We start from the raw sequence: 21841 nt of genomic DNA on the forward strand, positions 1-21841 counted from the left end.
CAGGCATGACGGGTACTTCTTCGTTTTTCCTTGATTTGTATTTCAAACAGATGAGCACTTAGTAAAGTCATGAGCAGTTGAATCCCTTCACTGCTCTTTTTTTGGATGTTTTCAGACATGCACGTTGAAAATTGTTAATACAGTATCGCTCTTGTATAATTTTCTTTAACTTACAAAAAACAGTTGTATTACACTGTATGTATCATTTGGTCTATCATATAATTAGAACGTGTACCCGCCACAAACTCTCTTGACGAAATTTCATCTTCACTGAAAATGAAGGCTGTGCATGAATCTCAGTACCCACGTTTAATAGGGTTAGGTGTGGGCATGGGCTTGTCACTTAAACTCTAAGAACAATGTCCCAAGCAAGGATGAAACCAGTCGAGCAGAGTTCCACTGACCATCATCCCACCCTTTTTCTGGTGGTGGCAGTTGATGAGCATTAGTGGGGTGCGTGTAGGAGTAGCCGCCCTGTCATCACATGACTCCATGCAGGTTACTGTTTGTTCACAGCTTCCCCCCTTCACGTGGGCCCCTCATACCACGAAGCGTACCCTCCTCTCGCCCCCCTCACCCACCCTCTACGTCCTGGCATGGACAGGATTTTGTTTGGATTGGGGGACGACGACATGATGGCCCATTAGTGCTATATTAGTCAAGATCAAAAGTTTGCTATAGAGAGGCTCGATAAAAAAAAAACCCCACAAGTTTGTAGTAAACCCTAAGTTCACGCTTTAGGTAGAAATTCCAAGGAAAACTCAAACGTACTTTTTGTCATAGCCGCATTAGTGCCAACCGAGTGTATTATTAGCCCCGCTAAAATACTGCACTTTGATTCAGTAACGTTATTCCATACGTCTCAACATTTGCTTTCATTTTCTTGAAGTCTATTCGCAAACAGTTGGCTTTGAATCTCAATGTGACACGTGCATTGTATATACGCTGAGGACATTTTCTTTTTTCGTTTCGTTTTTTATAAAAAAAAAGAGGCAGACGACATACATCTGTTGGGTGTGTGTGGAAGACTGGACGTTACTAATGAAATGCTGCGCTGGAAAACAGATAAGCGTGTTTGTAATATAATACACGTGGTTTAATGCACCATGTCTGGACAAGATCATATTAATCAACTTTTTACTTCTTTCATTCAGGGGAAGTAGCCATGCGATGATTTTAAATTGTCAAATTGCATCATATTAGGTTAACGCGCAAATAATCAAATATTAATACTGTGCATCTCTATGCACTGTATACACATTCATGTTATATATTTTTAAAAAGTGTACAACAAATCATAAACAACCTTCGTGACAAATAAATGTACGTATAGGATTGTTGTCGGTGTTAGACATCGGGGAAGATACTCCGAGGGCTTGCGTTGCTTGTTATCGTATACAAGTTGTTCGGTACAAACATACGTGCAAGGATGCACACGCGGATAATGAACCCGGATGGCAGTGCGGTTTGAAATCTGAGGCACAACAACTCCATGTGTGTAGTAAATCAGTAGAGACCACCCTGCCGGGCATCACAGGTTGGCTTGCCCTTGTTCCTTTTGGAACAGAACATGGTCGAAAAACCTCGCTTTTATTTGACACCCTGTCACCTTCCATATTAACCTTCTCAAAAATAAATAACTAAAGCTGACTCTTTGTTTTAAAGTCGGCCTTTACGAACGGGTTTCCTTTGCTCGTGTTCACTTTTTGCCAGAGTCCTGTGGCTGTTGTAATTCTTGGCGTTATTTTTTTAATCGGTTAAATCCGCATCGGAAACCGTTGGGTGACGTTTTGTGATAACCGCGGTTATATATTTGTTTGGGCTGTAGTGGTAGCACAGTGGCTAGTGCACTGCGCTAAAAAACCCGGTGACCTGAGTTTGATTCCTGGCCACAGCTGACATCAGTGGTGAGTGATATCTGATCCGGTTCTTGCCCCCCCCTCCCCCGCCTTTATCAACCTGCAATGCCCAGCGTGGTGAAATATGGTCATGCAACTTTGTTGACCGATATGGCATGGGGAGGCTTTCATCTAGCAGTAGATTGACAAAGGGCTGTATGGACATGTTAAGAAATATGTTAGATACATGAATCTGCATTTATTGAAGGTACATTTATCAAGCTTATCAAATGTTGTTTTGATGTTTATGTTATTCAATGAAATGCAAGCTATGAGTCATTTTTTAAACGTTATATAACAGATGCTCTCTTTTGTCTAATTTTTAAATCCTGGATAAAGCTCGTGTTTTTTTCGCGCTCCCCTTGTGCAGAATCTAAACCATGGATTATGAACACAGAGCAAAATTTAGTATAAGTGGACCCCTAGCTTATATCCAGTTGGCTGATTTAATAAAGCAGGCCAAAGTTCGCATTGGAGCTTTCGTCAAACCTTGTTTTCCACAGAATTTACACAAACTTGGAACTTCTGTCAGTGCTGCGGCGTTCTATGTCGGTCTTGTAAACATGTGAGCGGATGTGCACTGTAGTACAAAAATATATCAGAAAAACAAGTCTCCAATATTGCCGCAAAAAATCTCGAGTAAGATTAATTTCAGGTGCTGGATGTCACGTGTTTATTTTTCGGCATGTGACATTGTTTTCATACTCCACCCCCAAAGTGGTGGGAAGGCAGTGGCGGGCGGGGGTGGGGGCACCGAAAACTCTCAGTCTCTTAATCATAGCGGTCTTAGTCGTGCAGTGCCATCTAGTGTGGAGATGCTCAACCTAATAAGCCACCGCGCGAACTCCGGTCATCCTTGCAGTGGCTTTTGTCTCGCCATGGAACAAAGTCGGTCACTGCATTGTACACTTTCAGATAACGCTTCTGCGGCTGTCTAGACCGCTCTTCCTTCCGATGTTAGGAAGCCACTGGAGGCTATGTACTTTTAAATCTAGATTGAAAACTCGTTTCATTAGAACTGCTTTTAGTGTTTAGTTGGTTGTCCTTCCCCCCGTACCTCCGATGAGCACGGTTGGCTACATAGGGTGCAAAAGAAGTTCAACACACATACAGCAGCTGACGTGGCAGGTTTTCATGCATGAACACAATATGACATATGGGTTCTTCTCTAGAGAGTGGGGGATGGGGCAGGGTCATCTTGGGCTACAGAACATGAGCCCAAATACCAAGCCCATGTGTTGTCTAGGGTTTGGTGGGTGGGTTATAGTTCATCGAGTTCTTGGGCTCGGCAGTAGACGTGAAATAAAAAGCAGCTATGATTTCAATAAACTTTTACCGAAAACATGTATTGTTCTTATTTTTTGCAATGTGGAATCCCCTTCAATTCTGTAGGAATAATTTAATCATAAATATGTCCTAACTTTATTATAATGTTTATAAAATATGAACACATAAGCAATGTTCACATTATGCTGTTACTCGTGATACGATTACTCAATGTTAGTTTGGCAAGTGTTGCACGAGTTCGACTTGGCTTGTTATCTGAATTTTAACGTCGAACACATTTTGCTTGGAGACTCGACATCTCCCCGCCAAGACATTGTGAATCTCATTTTGAACTTCGAATCAAAATACCGCACCTCTGAAAGTTTCCTCCGAATTTTGCATTGCGCACAGGCCTGATCGGAAAAGACGGGACATGTTCGGGACGGATAACACCACGGACAGCGGAAACAGCACCTCTTCTTTGATCGGTTCCGAAGAGGTCATTCCCACTCCGGTAGTCTACTCCTTTGCCGAAGAGATGGTGTTTGGCAAAGAGCGCATCACCATCACCGGACTACGCCACTTCACAGCCTACCGCATCCAAATCCAAGCCTGCAACCACGCCTCCGAGCTCGTGGGCTGCAGCGCCCCAGCTTACGTGTCTGCTCGCACCCAACCCCACTGTGAGCAAACTCTTATGTTCATACCTCTATTCCTGCCACGTATATAGTAACGCTCAGGGGGCCTTAGTCTCAACTTTTTTTTCTTGTGCTGAGCGTACGACAAGCCCCCATAGCTCAACCACAAGCAGAGAGATCAAGGGTTGTATCATGTTAGGCCCATGTGCACTGCAGCCAAGCTTGAGCATCCATGAGAGCAGAACATCTCGTGCCCTGTGGTGTGTCCAAGCTTTGCCAGCTCCAAACCACAATTGGGCTTATTAGTCACCAAAAATTTCGGCAAGAAACTTGACATTTTTCTAAATAATGTTTTAACTGTCAAAATGTTAATAGATTGGATTTATCAACCAAATTTGGCCAAAGTAACATTGTTATCATTCTTTTTTAATTATGCCGTGAATATATTATTATAAGTTCAAAATAATCTGGAAAAAATACGTAGTTTTGTAAACCTTTCCATGAGTGTTTATCCAAATGTGTTTTTGGGTTCCCACACTCGCCTAGATTAGTGTGTACGACATTTACAAAGCACGCTATGGAATGGACACCAAAGATTTTGTGAAACATTCACGCACACAGTCTGCATTGTTTGTCAGTGTTAGAACCACTAATCTCGAATTGGAAAAATTCTAAGAGATGCAACAGACTCTTATCTACACACAACTGTGGTTACAGAGCTCTCCCATACCAAAGAGTGAATCTCAGTCGCATCATTCATATTGTTAGGTGCCGATTTACCCAAAAAAGTACAGCGTCTCCACTTTGAAATAGGCAAAATACTCATGTTCTTGTCCCGCTTCTGGTTATGCAGTTGACGCCGACAACATTACTGGCCACGTGAAATGTGAGGTTGTCAAAAACATCATCTACCTTCAGTGGAAGGAGCCCAGTGACCCCAATGGACTTGTGGTGCTCTACGAAGTCAAGTACCAACGTGACTCGGAGGTAGGACATGAAATGCACGAGCATTCTACATTTCCTAGTGGTGAATAAGCGTGCATTATTATATTTGCTGCGTACAATTGTTTGTCAGTCCATGGCCGGATGGAGGGTCGTCACGCGGATTATTTTAGCATGCTTTATCGCGTTGGTAAGTGTCGGTTGGTGAAGGTGGAGAACGTAGACATTGTAGCATAGAAGTAAAGTACAACAATGGATTTTACTGAACTTTCTTATGCTGTCCATTACCTAGTCTCATACCGAAAGACCCAAAGAATACCGAAAGACCCAAAGAATAGTCTCATAGCTTATACCAACCTGTTGTGCATGGTGATCGCCTATCTAAACACTATGCAGACTCAACGCTGCTTATCTTCTGAGCTCTGACGAGATTGGGTACATTCCAAGTGATTTGGCCACAGAGTTGTGCTCAGTATTTACTTATCAAGTGGCTTTTTTCATTAGATTCCCACCAAGCCTGTGTAAGTTAGTACTATTCATTTTTTGGCACGTAAAATGCACCATATATTGGGTAAGCTTATAATTATGCATTGATTGTAATATTACGGAATTTGCATTTGGGCACGTAAGAATAAATGCGTGAATTTGTTTTGCGAATGACACATTTAGTTGGTGGAGGCAGCATATACAATTTCATATGAGGTTGACAAAAAACATAAAAAGAATACAGCCAAGATGGAAAAAATAGAAAAAGAATGGATTACTGAATAGATAGTGACTCTGAATCTTGACAGCTCATTGTATATCTGAGGGGGAAGTCACTTGTCAAATATTGAAGGCATTTTGCTTGCACTTATAGTGGATGACAGCTTCGTTGAATGAATCTCACAGAAAAAACTGCATTGTGACTAAACAGTTATCTTTAATATCTCCAAGGATTTGTACGTGTAGACAACGTGGCATGTGTGTGTGTGCTGGTGTGGTGCTGATCTCCCATCCCCTTGTATGCTGTCTGCCAGCTTTCATTGGTGCTGCTCGATAACAGCACTTGCCCCAAAAGTCTGTCGGCTACATGTTTTTTTTTGGTCTTTTTTCTGCATTATTTCATGTGGGGAGCAGTCATGCAGCGGTTAGTGAACTGCGCGACGAACCTGGTGACCCGAGTTGGGTTCCCGCTCTCAGCTAACACCAGTGACGATTATTTGAACCGGTCCTGGGCCCTTCCCTAGATTGACTCAGCCTAATATATGTACCTCGTGCGATGTGTAAACATTGCCACTCGGGAGACAAAGACGGCTGGCCATGGTGCTGTCCACCCTTGTGTGCCATGGCGGCCTTCATAAGGTGTTCACTAAACAGCACTTGCCCCAGCAGTCTGTAAAGGCTATATGGGGGATTTTTGTTTTGTCTTTGTATTGCATTAGAGCCAGATTCAGCAGCACTGCGTCTCAAGGAGCTCCTACCGGGAAGGGAAAGGTTTCCAGGTTCGGCATCTGCTGCCGGGGGATTACACGGCTCACATCCGTGCCATCTCGCTTTCTGGAAATGGCTCCTGGACCGAGCCTTTTCACTTCCGCATTCCCGACCCAGGTATGCACTGCGTTTGGCACCGTGACGTGCAAGCTCGCGTTTGTGTCGACGTGGATCGCATGCTGCACTTGGATTACGATGCAAGATGTTTTTGTTTCACCCTCTTTACAGCTTAACGGTCTGACTTACTTTTGTCATGCGAAAGGGGACCATGAGTTATTATACGCAGAATCCATCCTACATCTTCACGTAAAAGTAGAAAAATGTTTTTGGTTCAGCCCATTGGCTTTCCATACCAACGTTTTCAAGCAGCATTTGTTTAATTATTCAGACCCTGGACCAGTTTTGACCTTTTGGAGCTCAATTGGCACATGCGGGCTTCTTAAATAAATGCTGCATAATATTGGATGGGAAAGCCAATAGGTTGATGGACTGTAACAAATATTTATTTATATGTCGAGACACAATGGATATATGCTTATATTTGCTTTTACCCATAATTCTCCAAGGCAATGCAAAATAAGTTTTTATGAGGGGCAATGGGTTATAGTGTAGGAAATACTGTTTTTTGGCCTGTTGGTTGTATTTGATTGAACTCTTTTGTTCTTTGGACATGGGACGCTATTAGCATTATTTGCAAAAAAACTTGTTTGTGTTATTATTCTGCGCAGTAATCAGGGATTATGGTCAGAGTAGAGAACGAGTTTTTTTTTCATATTAATCAATTAAAACTTGGAACCATTTTAATATCTTATCAAGAAATATCAGAATATTTATTTATACTGGAGGAATCCGATGATCTATAAAGCTCTTTCACAGATGTCCAGTAAGGGCGGGTAAGAACGTTACAACAACAAACAGTACAAAAACATGATAATTTCCAGTACAATACTTGTAAAAATATATAATTATTGCATTGCTGCTCATAGTACCACTGTAACAAAATAGCTCGGCTCTGATTAATGAAGGGATTAACATCTCGACTTTAGGTGGAGAACATGTGCTTTTGATGGACCCATTGCCTTGAGGCTTTTTGGCCATGCAGTGGTTAGATTCTAGTTCCAGCTAGAGGGAGACACGTGCTGAACTGATTGTGATGTACTGCGTGTGTGTACTGTTGTGGCCACCAAATTACGGCACTGTGTTTGTGTTCGTCCTATTGGCATTTTTTACCAAACCGTTTAACAAACATTCCAAAAGATTTATTTTCACACGTAGGTCTGCTGTTGCGATTTTGTTGGACGCATTCCTTAACACTTCACAAAGCAGTGTGCTCAGTCTATCTCCTCATTAGCATTATCAAGGGTAGCTGTGTTAAGCACTGCTCACAAGGAGACCTTGTACAATTCTCCCGTGGGAATTTGGATGCTGCAGGCAAATTGTTTTGGCAGCGGAACTCGAAAGTTTACTCTTCTGAATCGTATTATGGGATCATTTACGGCCACGGGGAAGCAGATGGGACCTTTAAATTTACATCTTTATCGTGGGTAGTGCACTTATTTATAAAGCACCTATAAGACAAGACCAGTGGTCTCAACGCAAATCCTTGACGGCGAACTCGCTTTCATTTCGACATCTCGGAGCTGGAATGGGATGACATCCTGGTGAAAATGTGCATTATTATCTAACTACCGAGTGATATTTGGCCGGTCTTCATTCGTGAAAAAAAAAATGCAGTCATTTATTACATTTCGAGTTTAGCAATTGCAAATGTTCACTGCTTCCCTTAGCAGTGGAATAATCAAACACATGCCACTTTCTGTCATTGGTCATAGCTTACTTGTGTAATTAACGTAATGCTCAACAGAAGGATTTAGTTTGGAAAATGTCCATACATTCTGTGGTTGCGAAAATAGATGACTGAAATACATCTTCTTGTTTCTTTCGGTAAAGTCACGTAGAAGGGAAGTAATAAAATAATAAAAATAAAACATAATAAAACAATTCTCACGACGTTTCGGCTACAACGCAAGCAGCCGTCTTCAGGTGAAGAATGAGACACTACCAAACTAGGAGCTTATATATAAGCTGCATTGGGGGTTGAAGAGCGCCTTAACAAAAAGAATGTGCATGTGAAGAGGGATTTAGCATATTCATGGAAAATGCGTAGGCGTTGGGCGGGGGGGTGTCAAAGTCATATTATGCCCATGCATTATGCAGGATCAGCAGCAACCAAGGGGGGTGCAGGGATTAGCAGTAACAAAGGAAAGGAATGTTAATGATATGTAGCTGCAGTTACTCAACAACACCGTAGAAAACTAAAGTATAAACTACATAAAAAACTAAAGTATAAACTGCATCGCACCATCAGTATACTTACTATACTCTATAATAAGCTGAGTTACTAACAGCAAGTAATACATTACAATTTTACCTCGTAAAAATTCTATAATATGCTTCCATCTAAACCTTATTCTCTTACATCACACGAGCATATACCGTACTATATACTGCCATAGATAAACCCAACATTAAATTATATACTGTATTGCTGTAAACCAACCTATATCTTATACATTTAATATCACACTATGTATTATTCTACACACCCTAATGTGTATCGAAATGGTTTATTACGTCCTTCCAATGATTGCTGAGCCAGAATCCATCTTCTCGGTTAAAGTTGTCTCTGTGTTTGTATATGTGGATCGCCTCATGAACGAATCTCTCATGATAGCCAGATGGCTTGCAGAGAACCTCTGTCTTGGAGAAGTCAATATCATGTGAGCCCACTGAGTTGTAACAGTGATCTACAACTCAGTGGGCTCACATGATATTGACTTCTCCAAGACAGAGGTTCTCTGCAAGCCATCTGGCTATCATGAGAGATTCGTTCATGAGGCGATCCACATATACAAACACAGAGACAACTTTAACCGAGAAGATGGATTCTGGCTCAGCAATCATTGGAAGGACGTAATAAACCATTTCGATACACATTAGGGTGTGTAGAATAATACATAGTGTGATATTAAATGTATAAGATATAGGTTGGTTTACAGCAATACAGTATATAATTTAATGTTGGGTTTATCTATGGCAGTATATAGTACGGTATATGCTCGTGTGATGTAAGAGAATAAGGTTTAGATGGAAGCATATTATAGAATTTTTACGAGGTAAAATTGTAATGTATTACTTGCTGTTAGTAACTCAGCTTATTATAGAGTATAGTAAGTATACTGATGGTGCGATGCAGTTTATACTTTAGTTTTTTATGTAGTTTATACTTTAGTTTTCTACGGTGTTGTTGAGTAACTGCAGCTACATATCATTAACATTCCTTTCCTTTGTTACTGCTAATCCCTGCACCCCCCTTGGTTGCTGCTGATCCTGCATAATGCATGGGCATAATATGACTTTGACACCCCCCCGCCCAACGCCTACGCATTTTCCATGAATATGCTAAATCCCTCTTCACATGCACATTCTTTTTGTTAAGGCGCTCTTCAACCCCCAATGCAGCTTATATATAAGCTCCTAGTTTGGTAGTGTCTCATTCTTCACCTGAAGACGGCTGCTTGCGTTGTAGCCGAAACGTCGTGAGAATTGTTTTATTATGTTTTATTTTTATTATTTTATTACTTCCCTTCTACGTGACTTTACCGAAAGAAACAAGAAGATGAATCCCTGCAGTCACGAAAGCTTTAAATCGAGACTGAAATACAGTAAACATGTTTGGCCGTCTAACTTTGAAAAATTATGAAACTGACCCAGTTTTGGGTTGTGTCGACAGGATAATTAGAGACTCGTTTTGGCTCGATTTCAGTTGTCATTCTGCCTCATTGTCCCATTCTATAAATAGTTGTATATGTTAGCGTGATCTGCTGACACTGGTATACACCAACTGCCAAATTTGTTTGAAGCTTTAGCATGGTAACGTGGTATAATTTGACACAAAGAAGTTTGTCTTGGGTTATAAATTTAACTGTGGAGTTTTCATGAGACAATAGTGTTATTAGCTAGGTGATTAATTTTAATGGTGGTATAACTTTGCATTCCACCCATCTAATCGTGGCTGCTGCAGTAGCAGCAGCAGCATAATCACATCTTTGTGTCAGGAGCCCATTTTGAAATAGCTCCACCTCCATGGGAGGCCATTTACTGGCCAAGTTTGGGTAACTGCAACATGGTTACGGAGAATGTCCCATTTTATTTTTAATTTGCGCATTCCATTTGGTGACTGTTGACTGACTGTGCTGCACAACATAGTAAATTGTGAATGTGTGTGCATGTTGTTTGTTATGGAGCGGTGGCCGAGTGATTAGCTCGCTGCTCTGCATACCCGGCAACCCAAGTTTAATTCCCTGCTCACAGCAACACCGGTGACGATTTTCTGAACTGTTCCTGGGCCTCACCTAGGTTGACTCGGCATTCAAATAAGTACCTGGTGCGATGTGTAAACATCGCCGCTGGGAATACAAAGGCGGGCGGGCGTGGTGCTGGCCACCAACCCCCTCGTGTACCGTGCCGGCTTTCATAGGTGGTTGCTAACAGCACTTGCACCAACAGGCGAAACAGGGGATTTTTTTGTCTTTTGTGCAAAAATGTGGGCTGTTGAGTGCCCCTTTTTAACTTGCGTATTTGTGGAATGTAAACATTATTTCATTACTCACGTGTATTTACAGCCAAAAAGGATCCACTGATGTTGGCCGTTCCGGTGACCATTGCTGTGGTTTTCATCATCCTTGGTGTCGCTATGATTGGGTTCTTCTTCATGAAGAAAAGGTAAAGATGCGTTGTTGTATTCCCAGAGATGGTAGTCTTAATCCCAACAGTTGCACTCGTGGACACATTAGTGGCCCCCAATGTTTACCATGAGCAAATGGGCTATTGTCGGAGGATTGTGCTGCAAGTTTTGCATTACGAGTTTCCAGAGTTCATGTGCATATACGTTATCGCTCAAATAGCACAATTCTGCCTCATTGCTTTCACCGTGTATCTGCCAAGAAAACACACGTACACTGTGTGCGGTTTTAACATTTTAAACTTTCAACAGTTGTGATTCAGAATTGTAATTGGCACTCTCTTTTTACATTATAAGAGAATAAAAAAATATAATTTTTGCAGGCATTCTCCTCTCCCATTCCTTTAACCTATCTATGTATTTAATTCACCTATACATGATGTTACACGTTTTGACCGCATTCAGACATTTTTAAAAACTTATTTGTATTTGCATGGCTTTTCGGGGTGAAATTCAGATGGCATCCTGTTCATACCTTGAACAGAATGCCACCCTGTTCATACCTGTGGGGCACCGCAGTGGCGGGATGTTAACTACCTCGCCTGGTGTACTGTGAAGTTTGCATGATCTCCCTGTGGTTGCGTGGATTTTTCTCCCGGTCTTCCGGTTTTTCCCTCCAAATTTAGAAACATTCGTTTAGAGTTTTTGCCTGCTATAAATTTCCGCATGATAGGCCACTTTGTTGAGTTCTCATTTGTGGCCAGGTCGGTTTTGGAAGAAAAGCTATAGAGCTTGGTGGGCCTTATCTGCTAAAATAAAAATAGTTTAGTTTATACCTAATGATTGCCCCATTTGAGTTCGTATTTTTTACTTTGTGTGTATACATTCTGTGTTTGAACAGAAATGAAGCAGCAGTACCCAATGGAGTTTTGTATGCATCGGTCAACCCTGAGTATTTCAGCACAGCTGATGGTGAGAGTCTTTTGCCTCTGTTCATCTCGACATATATTCCAAGTGTATTTTAACAACAATGATAAAATAAGTCAAAAATAATGTTTTAAATTTCTATTTTGGTATTGCTTTAACAGTTCATCTGGCACTGGCCTCTTATTAATAAACCATTGACACAACATGGTAAATATCGTGGATTCTAAATGTCAATGTAGTTGTGATGTGTCATAATTAACCAACTATATGTATCATAAAAAAACATGTATATTAAAACATACAATACAGAACAAGACCTCACATTTCGGAGGTCCTTATCATGGTAACAACGCATGAGAGTGAAACGTCGGACATCATGGAGAACAACGTGCGGCACAACCCGGAAAACACATCGGAGCTCGTTATACGACTCGAGCATGAAAACCTACGCATTAGGATATAACAACCATCGCTTCCCTCTTTCCTTCTGCCCTGTGCCGTGGCCAGTTTACATTGCTGACGAGTGGGAGGTGGAGAGGGACAAGGTGAAGATGATGCGGGAGTTGGGCCAGGGCACGTTCGGCATGGTGTACGAGGGCCTGGCTCGCGGCATCGTGAAGGGCGAGGATGAGACGCGCGTGGCCATCAAGACGGTGAACGAGACGGCCACCATGCGCGAGCGTTACGAGTTCCTCAACGAGGCCTCGGTCATGAAGTCCTTCAACTGTCACCACGTGGTAAGGATTCATTCTCATTGCGTCGTGCAGCTCTTCCCTGCCCACGTGGAGGTCTGCCAACCTGAGCCTTTGGAATGAGACGGTTTTCCATATTTACGGAGCTTCTGCTCATTTGTGGCCAATGCAGGTTTTGTATTTTACGCACGCGAGTTGCGTAAAAGTATTTGTTACGTGAAACGCGGGGAGGGGGCAGTCTTACGTTACTGGTATTTTAATTGTAGTGATTTGCCAGACTAGAGTATTTTTTTTTACACACCGAGACGGTCAAGCTCGAAAAACCACTTGTGTGAGACTTGTAGCCTCAGGCTACATTGTGAAGACCATTCGCATTCTTTGTTGGTGAGATGTGTAGAGGACATTCTAAAGCTAATTTTCATATTTGAAAACCTGTATGAATGTTGGCATTAGGTATAGAAGGTATGATATTAAGTTTGAGCTGTGTGTGTGTGTCACTTGTTTCGTTTTGCATGGGTTATAGGTTCGGCTTTTGGGAGTTGTTTCGCAGGCTCAGCCCATTTTGGTGATAATGGAGCTGATGACACGTGGTGACCTGAAAAGTTATCTCCGGTCTCTGCGACCTGATGCTGAGGTGAGGGCTGCATTTTTATTATCCTTTAAATGTGGACTCTGCTTTCTGGAATGACAAATGTATATTAAAACATTCTGTTTGAGTATGCAAAAAGGGTTGTTTGCATGTTTTTCCACAAGTGTGTGTGGTTAATGCAAACTTGATGCTTTGCAATAGAAATATATTTGGTGTTTGAACATTGTAATACCTACATTGTTGCCAGAAAGGGGAAAGCCTATTTTCTTTTTTCACTTTGTGTTTTTTTACTGCTAAGAAATAATCAAATGCATCCACTTTTCTTGTGTACAAGAAATAATGAAATAAATAATTATTACCAATCTTGTATTTATCTTGTCATGTTGATATTCACTGGATAGTATAGCAAAACAAATATTAAAACATAGCTGTAATTAATATTTTTTATAAACCATGACTGTTCTGTAACTCCGTATATTATTTTACGGAGACCATAGTATTGGCGTTATGTTAATGTCATCGCTACGAACATGAAGATGTATTCCATCGGGTTTTCCCCACGAGTTCAGCAAGCCCTTATAGCCACAGAACTAGGTGTCATATGTGTCCTTTATCATTTGACTTTTACTGTATCCATATTAATACTATGTATACCCTTGTAGTTGACAATACAAATGTGCAAGTAAAAATACCCGTTATTTGTGCAATGTGAATTTAATACATTTACTGATGGCTGAAATCGTGAAGCGTACGCTGTGATCACAATTTCGATTTAAAGCATTCGTGACTGCAGGGATTCATCTTCTTGGTTCTTTCGGTAAAGTCACGTAGAAGGGAAGTAATACAATAATAAAAATAAAACATAATAAAATACAATGTATTTTACTTTACCAAAAGAACCAAGAAGATGTGATCACAATGATTTACTCTGTATGTGCTTGGCCAGTTGCTTTAAGACAGACTGTCTTTGCAGTGCAGTTGCAAAAGTTCTGACATGAGTCTTAGCTCTTTCAGTTCCTCAGCCCTAGGTGAAGAGTTAAAAAAAAGTACCCTCTCCACTTTACAGAAAAAGCCAACACGGCCCCCATCAAGCCTGCCGGAGATGCTGCAGATGGCGGGCGAAATTGCCGACGGGATGGCTTATCTCAACGCCAAAAAGTTTGTGCATCGTGACCTCGCTGCTAGAAACTGTATGGTGGCGGAGGACTTCACCGTCAAAATCGGCGGTGCGTTTTCACAAGGCCGAGTCACACACGTGTGACACGTGACATATTCTTCACGTCGTGTTGAGCCAGGCACGGTTTAACGTGTACGTGGAAACTTTCCATTTAAAAGGCCTCGGGCGGCGTAGTGTCGTTTACCAGCTGTGTATAATCATCATGAAGGGTTCAATGTAATATGTGACCTGAGGTTTTTTTTTTTTATTCTAACGATACAAGTCGAAGCATATTTTACCCACGTTTCCATCATCGCTTATATTTTCTGTGCGCGCTCTTGCGATGCGCTCATGGTAAGAGAGGGTCATTTTCCCCCCTATATCTCTACACATCAAAACGAATGCATCAAGCGTTACACACACTTGTTCTGTGTGTTTCTGCAGATTTTGGAATGACACGGGACATTTATGAAACCGATTACTATCGCAAGGGCGGGAAGGGGCTGCTTCCCGTGCGCTGGATGTCCCCTGAGTCACTCAAAGACGGTGTGTTCACCACCCACTCGGACGTTTGGTGAGTATGGATTGCAGTAATCCATGGGAGTAACACGACCTTGGCAGCAATAACTCATACAAGGAAAATGGGGTGTACTTACAATTTGGCTTCATAGATATGCTGCATTTCTGATCTTGACCATCATCAGCCATGATCAATCCACTGCTGGATGATGGTCTCACCAAGTAGTAGCCATTCCTCAGGATTCCACGAAGTTACAATAATTCAATGGCTCCTCCTCTCGGTCGTTTATTAATATCAAGGTTTTTTTTTTAAGTCAGTTATCAGTGATTAAATGAATGTGTAAAGTGACTTGACAAGTAGAAACTTGACTCCTTTTGAAAAGTCACCATCTCGGTTTCTTTGGAATATTATGATTTAATTATCTAGAATAATGAGCCCAGTGATGTTCCAAGTGTGTGCAATTGTAATTGTTTATGCCGATTTGTTTTACAGGTCTTTTGGAGTTGTTCTGTGGGAGATAGCCACGCAAGCTGAGCAACCATATCAGGGCTTATCCAACGAGCAGGTCCTCAAGTTTGTCATGGACGGTGGGCTATTGGTATTGCCCCCAGCTTGTCCAGAAAGGCTGTGAGTTTAAATTATATACTTTTATGTTCTTCTTTGTATTTGTTGTAATTATGCAGAAGTTTGGTTTCGAATTAACGTGTGTGCACTTGAAAATATATGTACGTGTGATTTAAATTATACTGATAATTATTATTGCATTTCACACCTTAAACTACACAAGTAAACATTGCATGATTTCTCCAATAGCTACTTTTTCATGTTCCATTTCAGCATGGCTCCTTGTTAAAAATGTATTTTAAGAAAATTGCATTTCATGCAAGAGGATGAAATGGAAAATACATGATGTAATTGGGCTAAATTACATGTTAAAACTCGTTTTATAATAGTAATAATGGTGAAATTAATGGTTGGTACAAATATTTTTTTTGTCAAATTCGTAACACTTTTCCTTTTCTTTTAATCCACAGACAAGAGCTAATTCGCAAGTGCTGGCAGTACAACCCACGCATGCGACCAACGTTTCTGGAAATCCTCGACGGGCTTGCCCCTGACCTTCATCCATCTTTCCACGAGTTCTCGTTCTATCACAGCGAGGAGAACAGACCTCCGGATCACGATCGTGACCCACCTGGGATGGAGATGCAGAGCATGCAGAGCATGCAGAGCTACCCCCTCGATGAAGAACCCTGTCAGCTTGAAGGGGCATCACCGAGCAAGTCTCTTTCACCCTCTGAGGTCAGCAGGGCAAGCGGTCGACTCCATTCTTCATCTTCGCCCTACTTGGCGGTGGATATGAGGGCGACCCCAGAGAAAGGAGGACGGCAACAACTGCAGAAGCAGCAGCATCAGCAGCAGCAACAGCAGCATCAACTGCAGCAGCAGCAGCAGCAGCAAGTGCCGCAATCTTTTGAGAAAAAGGGGCCAATGGTAGATGTTGAGGTGGCCTTTGCGGGCATGCCAGACATGCGGGAGCCTTCCTCTCCAGTCCCTGTGCTTGGTGTTCAAGCGGTGGATGAGCGAAATCAGCCATATGCACGATTAGACACCCTCCCAGCAGAGAAGCCTCCATGTGCTGAATCTTCGTCTGAGAGCTCGGTGCCATCCTCTCCTACCGGCTCTGGTTCCGTGTCATTATCGCCCACAAAGGCCGGGGTCAATCTACCGTCGCCAACTGCATCGGGCAACAAACAGCTTCCTTATGCCCACATGAATGGTGGAAGAAAAGATGGACGGGCGCTGCCACTCCCTCAGTCAACAGCATGTTAGCCTGCCCATTTTTTTTATTTCTCACCAAAAAAAAACCAAGAGTTTATCAAGTGCGGCAATCGTGGATGCGGGGAAACTCCTATGTTTTTATAACTGCCAATACCAAAATCCCAGGAGTTGTCTCCTTACCAGGATTATTGTTACCACAACATCAAGTAATAGTGATATGCAACTTTTTTAGCTGTACAGCAATATACTCATTGGGCCACCGGCCCACTGCGTAGTCTGCAGTTTTGGGATGAAGACATCAGGGCCCATCAAGGAGCTGTTGCCCGGCACGACAATGGTGTGCAGCCTTAATAAGAAGGAATGAAGGAATAAGAAACCTGAGAGTTTATTCCAAAAGTGCAGTACCTTATTTTTGTTGGGCTACTTTGTTGTTGGAAAGGGCATTGATCCTTCCATAACCACCTATTGTAACAGCTACATTTTTCATAACATGGACAGAATTAAGGGCTACAGTGTTGGCTCTCTCGTCATCAATATTAGCTACTGTGAGTTGAAAACGTGATATAAAGCAAGCAAGGCTGCCCCCATTGGATGTTTTATTTACAAAGGACTGATACAGTTTTGTATCAAATTATGGTAGAATTAGAAGTTAATGAAGAAAGCTATCTACAGCTGATGTATTTTTAGTGTTAAAGGCATCAAACTGTATTTCCTGTAATGAAACATGCATGTGACCATTTGTGTTCTCTGCGTTCCACTTATTTTTTTTTTGACACCAAAATCTGTTACTTCTGTGAGTTGACATTTTTCACAAGACAATATATCCTGGCATTTACCTATACTATTTATTTTTAGGGAAGGGTTTACAGTTAAGAGAAGGATCAAATTTATGACTATGTAGGGCTATTTTATTTTGCAATAAAATAGACTGCAATGAAATCTGACCAACAAGCATTAGCTGTAAAGATATTTTGGGTTTCTTTTTATTACTTGTTTGGTTCATTTTGCCGTGTACATCAGTTTACACTTGTCACATATGTTATATCCTGAATTAAAGGCATTTTACAGGGCTGTCCCAGCTGTTCCAGTAGGAATTTGTCAATACATTTGTGGTGAAGTTTAAATTTGCGTACTTTCATTCCAAATTCTATGGGAAACTGAATGCACGTAAACATTTAAAAGAATCGAATTGTTTTTCCAAAGTTGAAGCAAGAGTACTTGTAGGGGATTAATTGCCAAGGGCCTGGCATTTTATCCGATGGAGGGAAGAGATAATGTTCTCATTCTCAGCTGGTCTGCTGATGTTTAGTCTGAGGTTGGATGCCCACTTGCCCATCGCGGGCACAAAAATATATTTGACAGTTGAAAATCAAATCATGAACGATGAGGTTGAGAAGGGAAAATTTATTTTGGTGCCATGTGGGCTGTCATGGTTGAATGTGCTTTATTTCTCTGTAAATTGTTAGTAAAAACACTCCCACCGATGTAGATTTATACACATTTATAGTGATATGAATGGTTACATTATGCTCCTCAGAAAAGATGGTGTGTGTGGAGCCATCAAAATGTTTTTTTTCGAGACTGCAGACATCCTGAGTAGGGTAATTTCCCTTTCACTTTATAATTTAACATTTTAGGATTTCTGATAGTAATAGACTCTCCATCATCAAAGGTTGGTTTGGGCAGTCAATTAAGAAAAAAAGCAGGGTAGGCATTTCTGAAGATGACATTGCTGTAAACGTTTTAAAGTATTCAGTGTATTTTCATTTCATATTTAATTGTGTGCATTTTTAAGTTCCTTTTTGAAATTTAGTTAAAGTATTTTTTCTTTTAGACGTTCTAGAAACTGTGTCTTGTTATGTATCATCATCGACTTTCGTGTCTCAAACTTATTATCTTGCTGCTGGTTTAAATTTCGTTTTTTATTGCAACGTGTTCATATACATATATGTATTTTGTGTGCGATTAGTCTGTTTTACACGTAGTTGTGTACAGCGAAAATATTTTTACTGGAAAGTAGCAGTGAAATAACTTAATATGAGATTAGTTTCTTTGATAAGATTATTTTAGACTGCTCTAAACCAACACACTCAGGTCAGCTATGCTCTGCAGCTAATAGTACCAAACCGCACCAGCGAAGAAAAATTCTACCGGTAATCACCGTCTGTATATCTGAAGTTGTTTTTTTCTCATTGGTTCTTTTCTATCATTATTATTATTATTCCTTTAATCATGATTTAAATGTCATAATGGAGTAACCGGTGTTTGCCTGCTACAAGATTTTTGTTTAGATACAAACGTGTTTTTTGGAAAAGCAGGCAATGCTTTTCCCTCTTATTACCTTCACGTCATTAAATCCAGGGAGCTGGGGGGGGGGGATGCCTGTGCTTTCATTTGTATATACTGTACTTGGTCTCTTCTTTGAGATATTAATATTGAAAATCCACTGCTAAATATTTAAGATGACATATTTTTTCTGGCTTTGAGCTTTTTGCCTGCTTTCTTACCTGCTTTAAACAAAAAAAAAAGTTTGTATTGTACCTTTTTTGTAATATTGAAAAAAGAAACACGATTACAGTTCATGTTAATTTTTTGTTAGGTTATTTATTCGGTGGTTAATTGTTGGGCTGGGCAAGAGGAATGTCGGCGGACTTTAGCGTCTTCTCAATAAATACCTTTTTGATAATGTACAGCAAGTTCTTTTCCCTGACAAAAAACTAAAATTGTCTGGCAATTTCCTTTTCGCTCTTGTTAATTTGGTTAGGTTTTTTTTATTAGAATGCTTACGTTTCAACCTATTAAAACATTGCAGCCTCATTAGTCATAATTGCAGGACATTAAGGAAAACAACAAATTGGACATCTTTGCCTACTTGTATATTCAGTTACACGCTTTTGCTGGTACATTTGTGTTTCACGGCACGTCTATTTAAACTCATCTGATTCCTTTGTCCTCTGCCCTTTTGTTATGCAATGGTATTTGTGTTTCCGCCCCCTCACCCCACTTCTGGACAGTTAACCCAAAACCTGCCACTCCATTCATTTTCGGTGCCATCATATACACACACGCATGCATGCATGCGCGCGTGCCTACCGCTTCAGTGGTTCGTAACACACTAACGCCTGTTTTGTGTTCAAGTATGTATGTATGCGTTGAACTTCTTTCGCACCACCGTACGTAGCCAAACGTGCTCATCAGAGGTGCGACGGGGGGTGGGGGGACATCAAAACTAAAACACAAAAATATGCACCTACACCCGGCTGCACCTTACACCCGGCCGTAATCTCTTGGACAGCGAGCAGAGCAGGGCTTGTGCTTTCCGGCAAGCAAGACCCAGCATTCATATACCTCCGGACACTCTCACCCCGTCCACCCTGGACTTAACGGTATCTGTGCAGCACACCATTGGGCTGCCCCCATTCGCATTGACGCACACGAAAAGTGCAAATGCGTACACATCTACCTCTTGTCAAGATGACGAGCATCCATCCCAGACACCGTCTGGAAGCCAGAGCTCCGGTGCTTGCTGCCCGACACACACATCTGCTGTTTGAGTGTCAGTTTTTTTTTACCTCTTAACAAAAAAAACAAAAAGCGGTGACCACACCTGACGCAGGAAAGCCTCTGCCCAGTGCAGGTTGCCAACTCCTGCTTCCGATAAAAAAAATATATATAAAAGGGCCTAATTTATTTGTTTTGTACCACACAACAATAGGGGTTTTTTAATACAATTGTGCATATTTGACTTCCGTCTTTTTTTTACTTGGTGTGGGGAAAGAAAAAAAAACCTTCCAAAATATGCATACTCGGCTCCATTGCGAAAACAGTCGTCATTTGCAAAGAATATCTGTGAATGGACGTGCGCTTTTGGGCTGAAATAAGAGCGGGCAGGGGCTCCCTACGTTCCGTTTATTCCGCTGGACCGGCATCGTCTGGTTCATCTACACTTAGGGCAGCTTCATGTACAGGACAAAATGCTTACCGATACATGTATTGTTCAAAGGTGACTGGGCTGCAGAGGGGGGAAAAAACATTTCTGGTAATCACTATAATTGTAGTTGTACTTTGGCTATTTTTTTTTGTTACATGACACTTGTACCTTGCTTTGCATTTCCAGTATAATGGTGTAATTGCTGTAGTGTTTGAATGTTATTGGACAATATAGAAAAGCTATCTCCCCTTTGGTGTTCACGTATACCGTATAAACACTGTGCACATGGTTATGTTTCGCCCCATTGAAAAAAGAAAAAGCACTTGCATACTTTTCATTGTGTTTTGACATACGAGTAACTCGTGATCCTGGTGAGTAATTCGAACGTGAGGATGTATTAAGTGAGCGTTTTTATTTACAAATTGGTGTTCTCTCATTTTGAAAAGGTTTGCCCTTTATTTTCTTGTAGGAAGACGTTTCATATTAAGCAGTCCATAATAAATTTTCAATGTAAATGATTTGCTGTTTTCTCTGTGAAAGGCTCTTTTTCCCATGGATGTTTGTTGCTTGAGAACACTCGGTTTGCAAGCGTTCCAAGTCGTGTTTTACCCTACATACGTCACTTGATTACACATGTATTACATTATAGCGCTTTGGAATCGAGTGCATTCAAGAGGAGTGCGGTTTTCGAATGTGCACGTGAGCTCTTCAGAGAAGTCCTGAATCTAAAAGTTATAGAAAGTGGACCGCCCCCCCACCCCAGATGTGGGGGTAAAAAGTTGATCCAACAGGTTTCCAAAATTGCCAACCGCCCCCTCCTGCCCAAAAAAGAAATGCATTTTGTAGGCAAATATGCGTATACACCCTAAGTCAGGATCTGCATATGGGAGAGAAGATGACTGGGGGCGACAGGCGAGGCGCGCATTGGCGAGAAGCCCTCTGTAGGAGTTGGAATAAGGCGGCCACAGCCTGCCGAAATGTTAGTTTGTGTAAAAAGGTTCGCTAAAATGCATAACCAGAGGGAATGTGTTTTTGGCCAGTTGTAATACGTGCCTTCAGCTGGTGTAGTTTTCCATGGCCGTAATGCCACGTTTATCGCCCAGACTCGATGTGGGTTTTTGAAATTTGTCGTGGTGCCATCTGGCGCTATGTCCATAATGGGCACAATTCAAAGGTACACAAGCAGTAGTGACCCATAACCAAGTACATTAAAACTAATTTCTTAAAATAGTTGGTAGCAAAAAAAGTTGTATTTTAAAACAGTGTTTCAACATTTATAACAC

At 41.3% G+C, this 21841-nt stretch overlaps 1 protein-coding gene across 1 annotated transcript in view; it reads left to right on the forward strand.

Moving 5' to 3' along the window:
* The window catches only part of LOC133346605 (insulin-like growth factor 1 receptor), a 109666-nt gene extending 88590 nt beyond the window's left edge, over positions 1–21076 (forward strand). The window contains exons 11-21 of the mRNA XM_061558293.1: positions 3576–3847; positions 4656–4789; positions 6169–6334; positions 10903–11002; positions 11863–11933; positions 12396–12625; positions 13104–13214; positions 14236–14395; positions 14770–14899; positions 15338–15472; positions 15880–21076. Of these exons, the coding sequence (XP_061414277.1) occupies positions 3576–3847; positions 4656–4789; positions 6169–6334; positions 10903–11002; positions 11863–11933; positions 12396–12625; positions 13104–13214; positions 14236–14395; positions 14770–14899; positions 15338–15472; positions 15880–16678 (2308 nt within the window). The 3' untranslated portion in view covers positions 16679–21076. The remainder of the gene's footprint in view (positions 1–3575; positions 3848–4655; positions 4790–6168; positions 6335–10902; positions 11003–11862; positions 11934–12395; positions 12626–13103; positions 13215–14235; positions 14396–14769; positions 14900–15337; positions 15473–15879) is intronic.
* The last annotated feature ends 765 nt before the right edge of the window (positions 21077–21841 follow it).

This window comes from Lethenteron reissneri, chromosome 24 (genome assembly GCF_015708825.2).
Source record: "Lethenteron reissneri isolate LAM-NWPU_2019-01 chromosome 24, ASM1570882v1, whole genome shotgun sequence".
NCBI classification, from domain to species: domain Eukaryota; kingdom Metazoa; phylum Chordata; class Hyperoartia; order Petromyzontiformes; family Petromyzontidae; genus Lethenteron; species Lethenteron reissneri.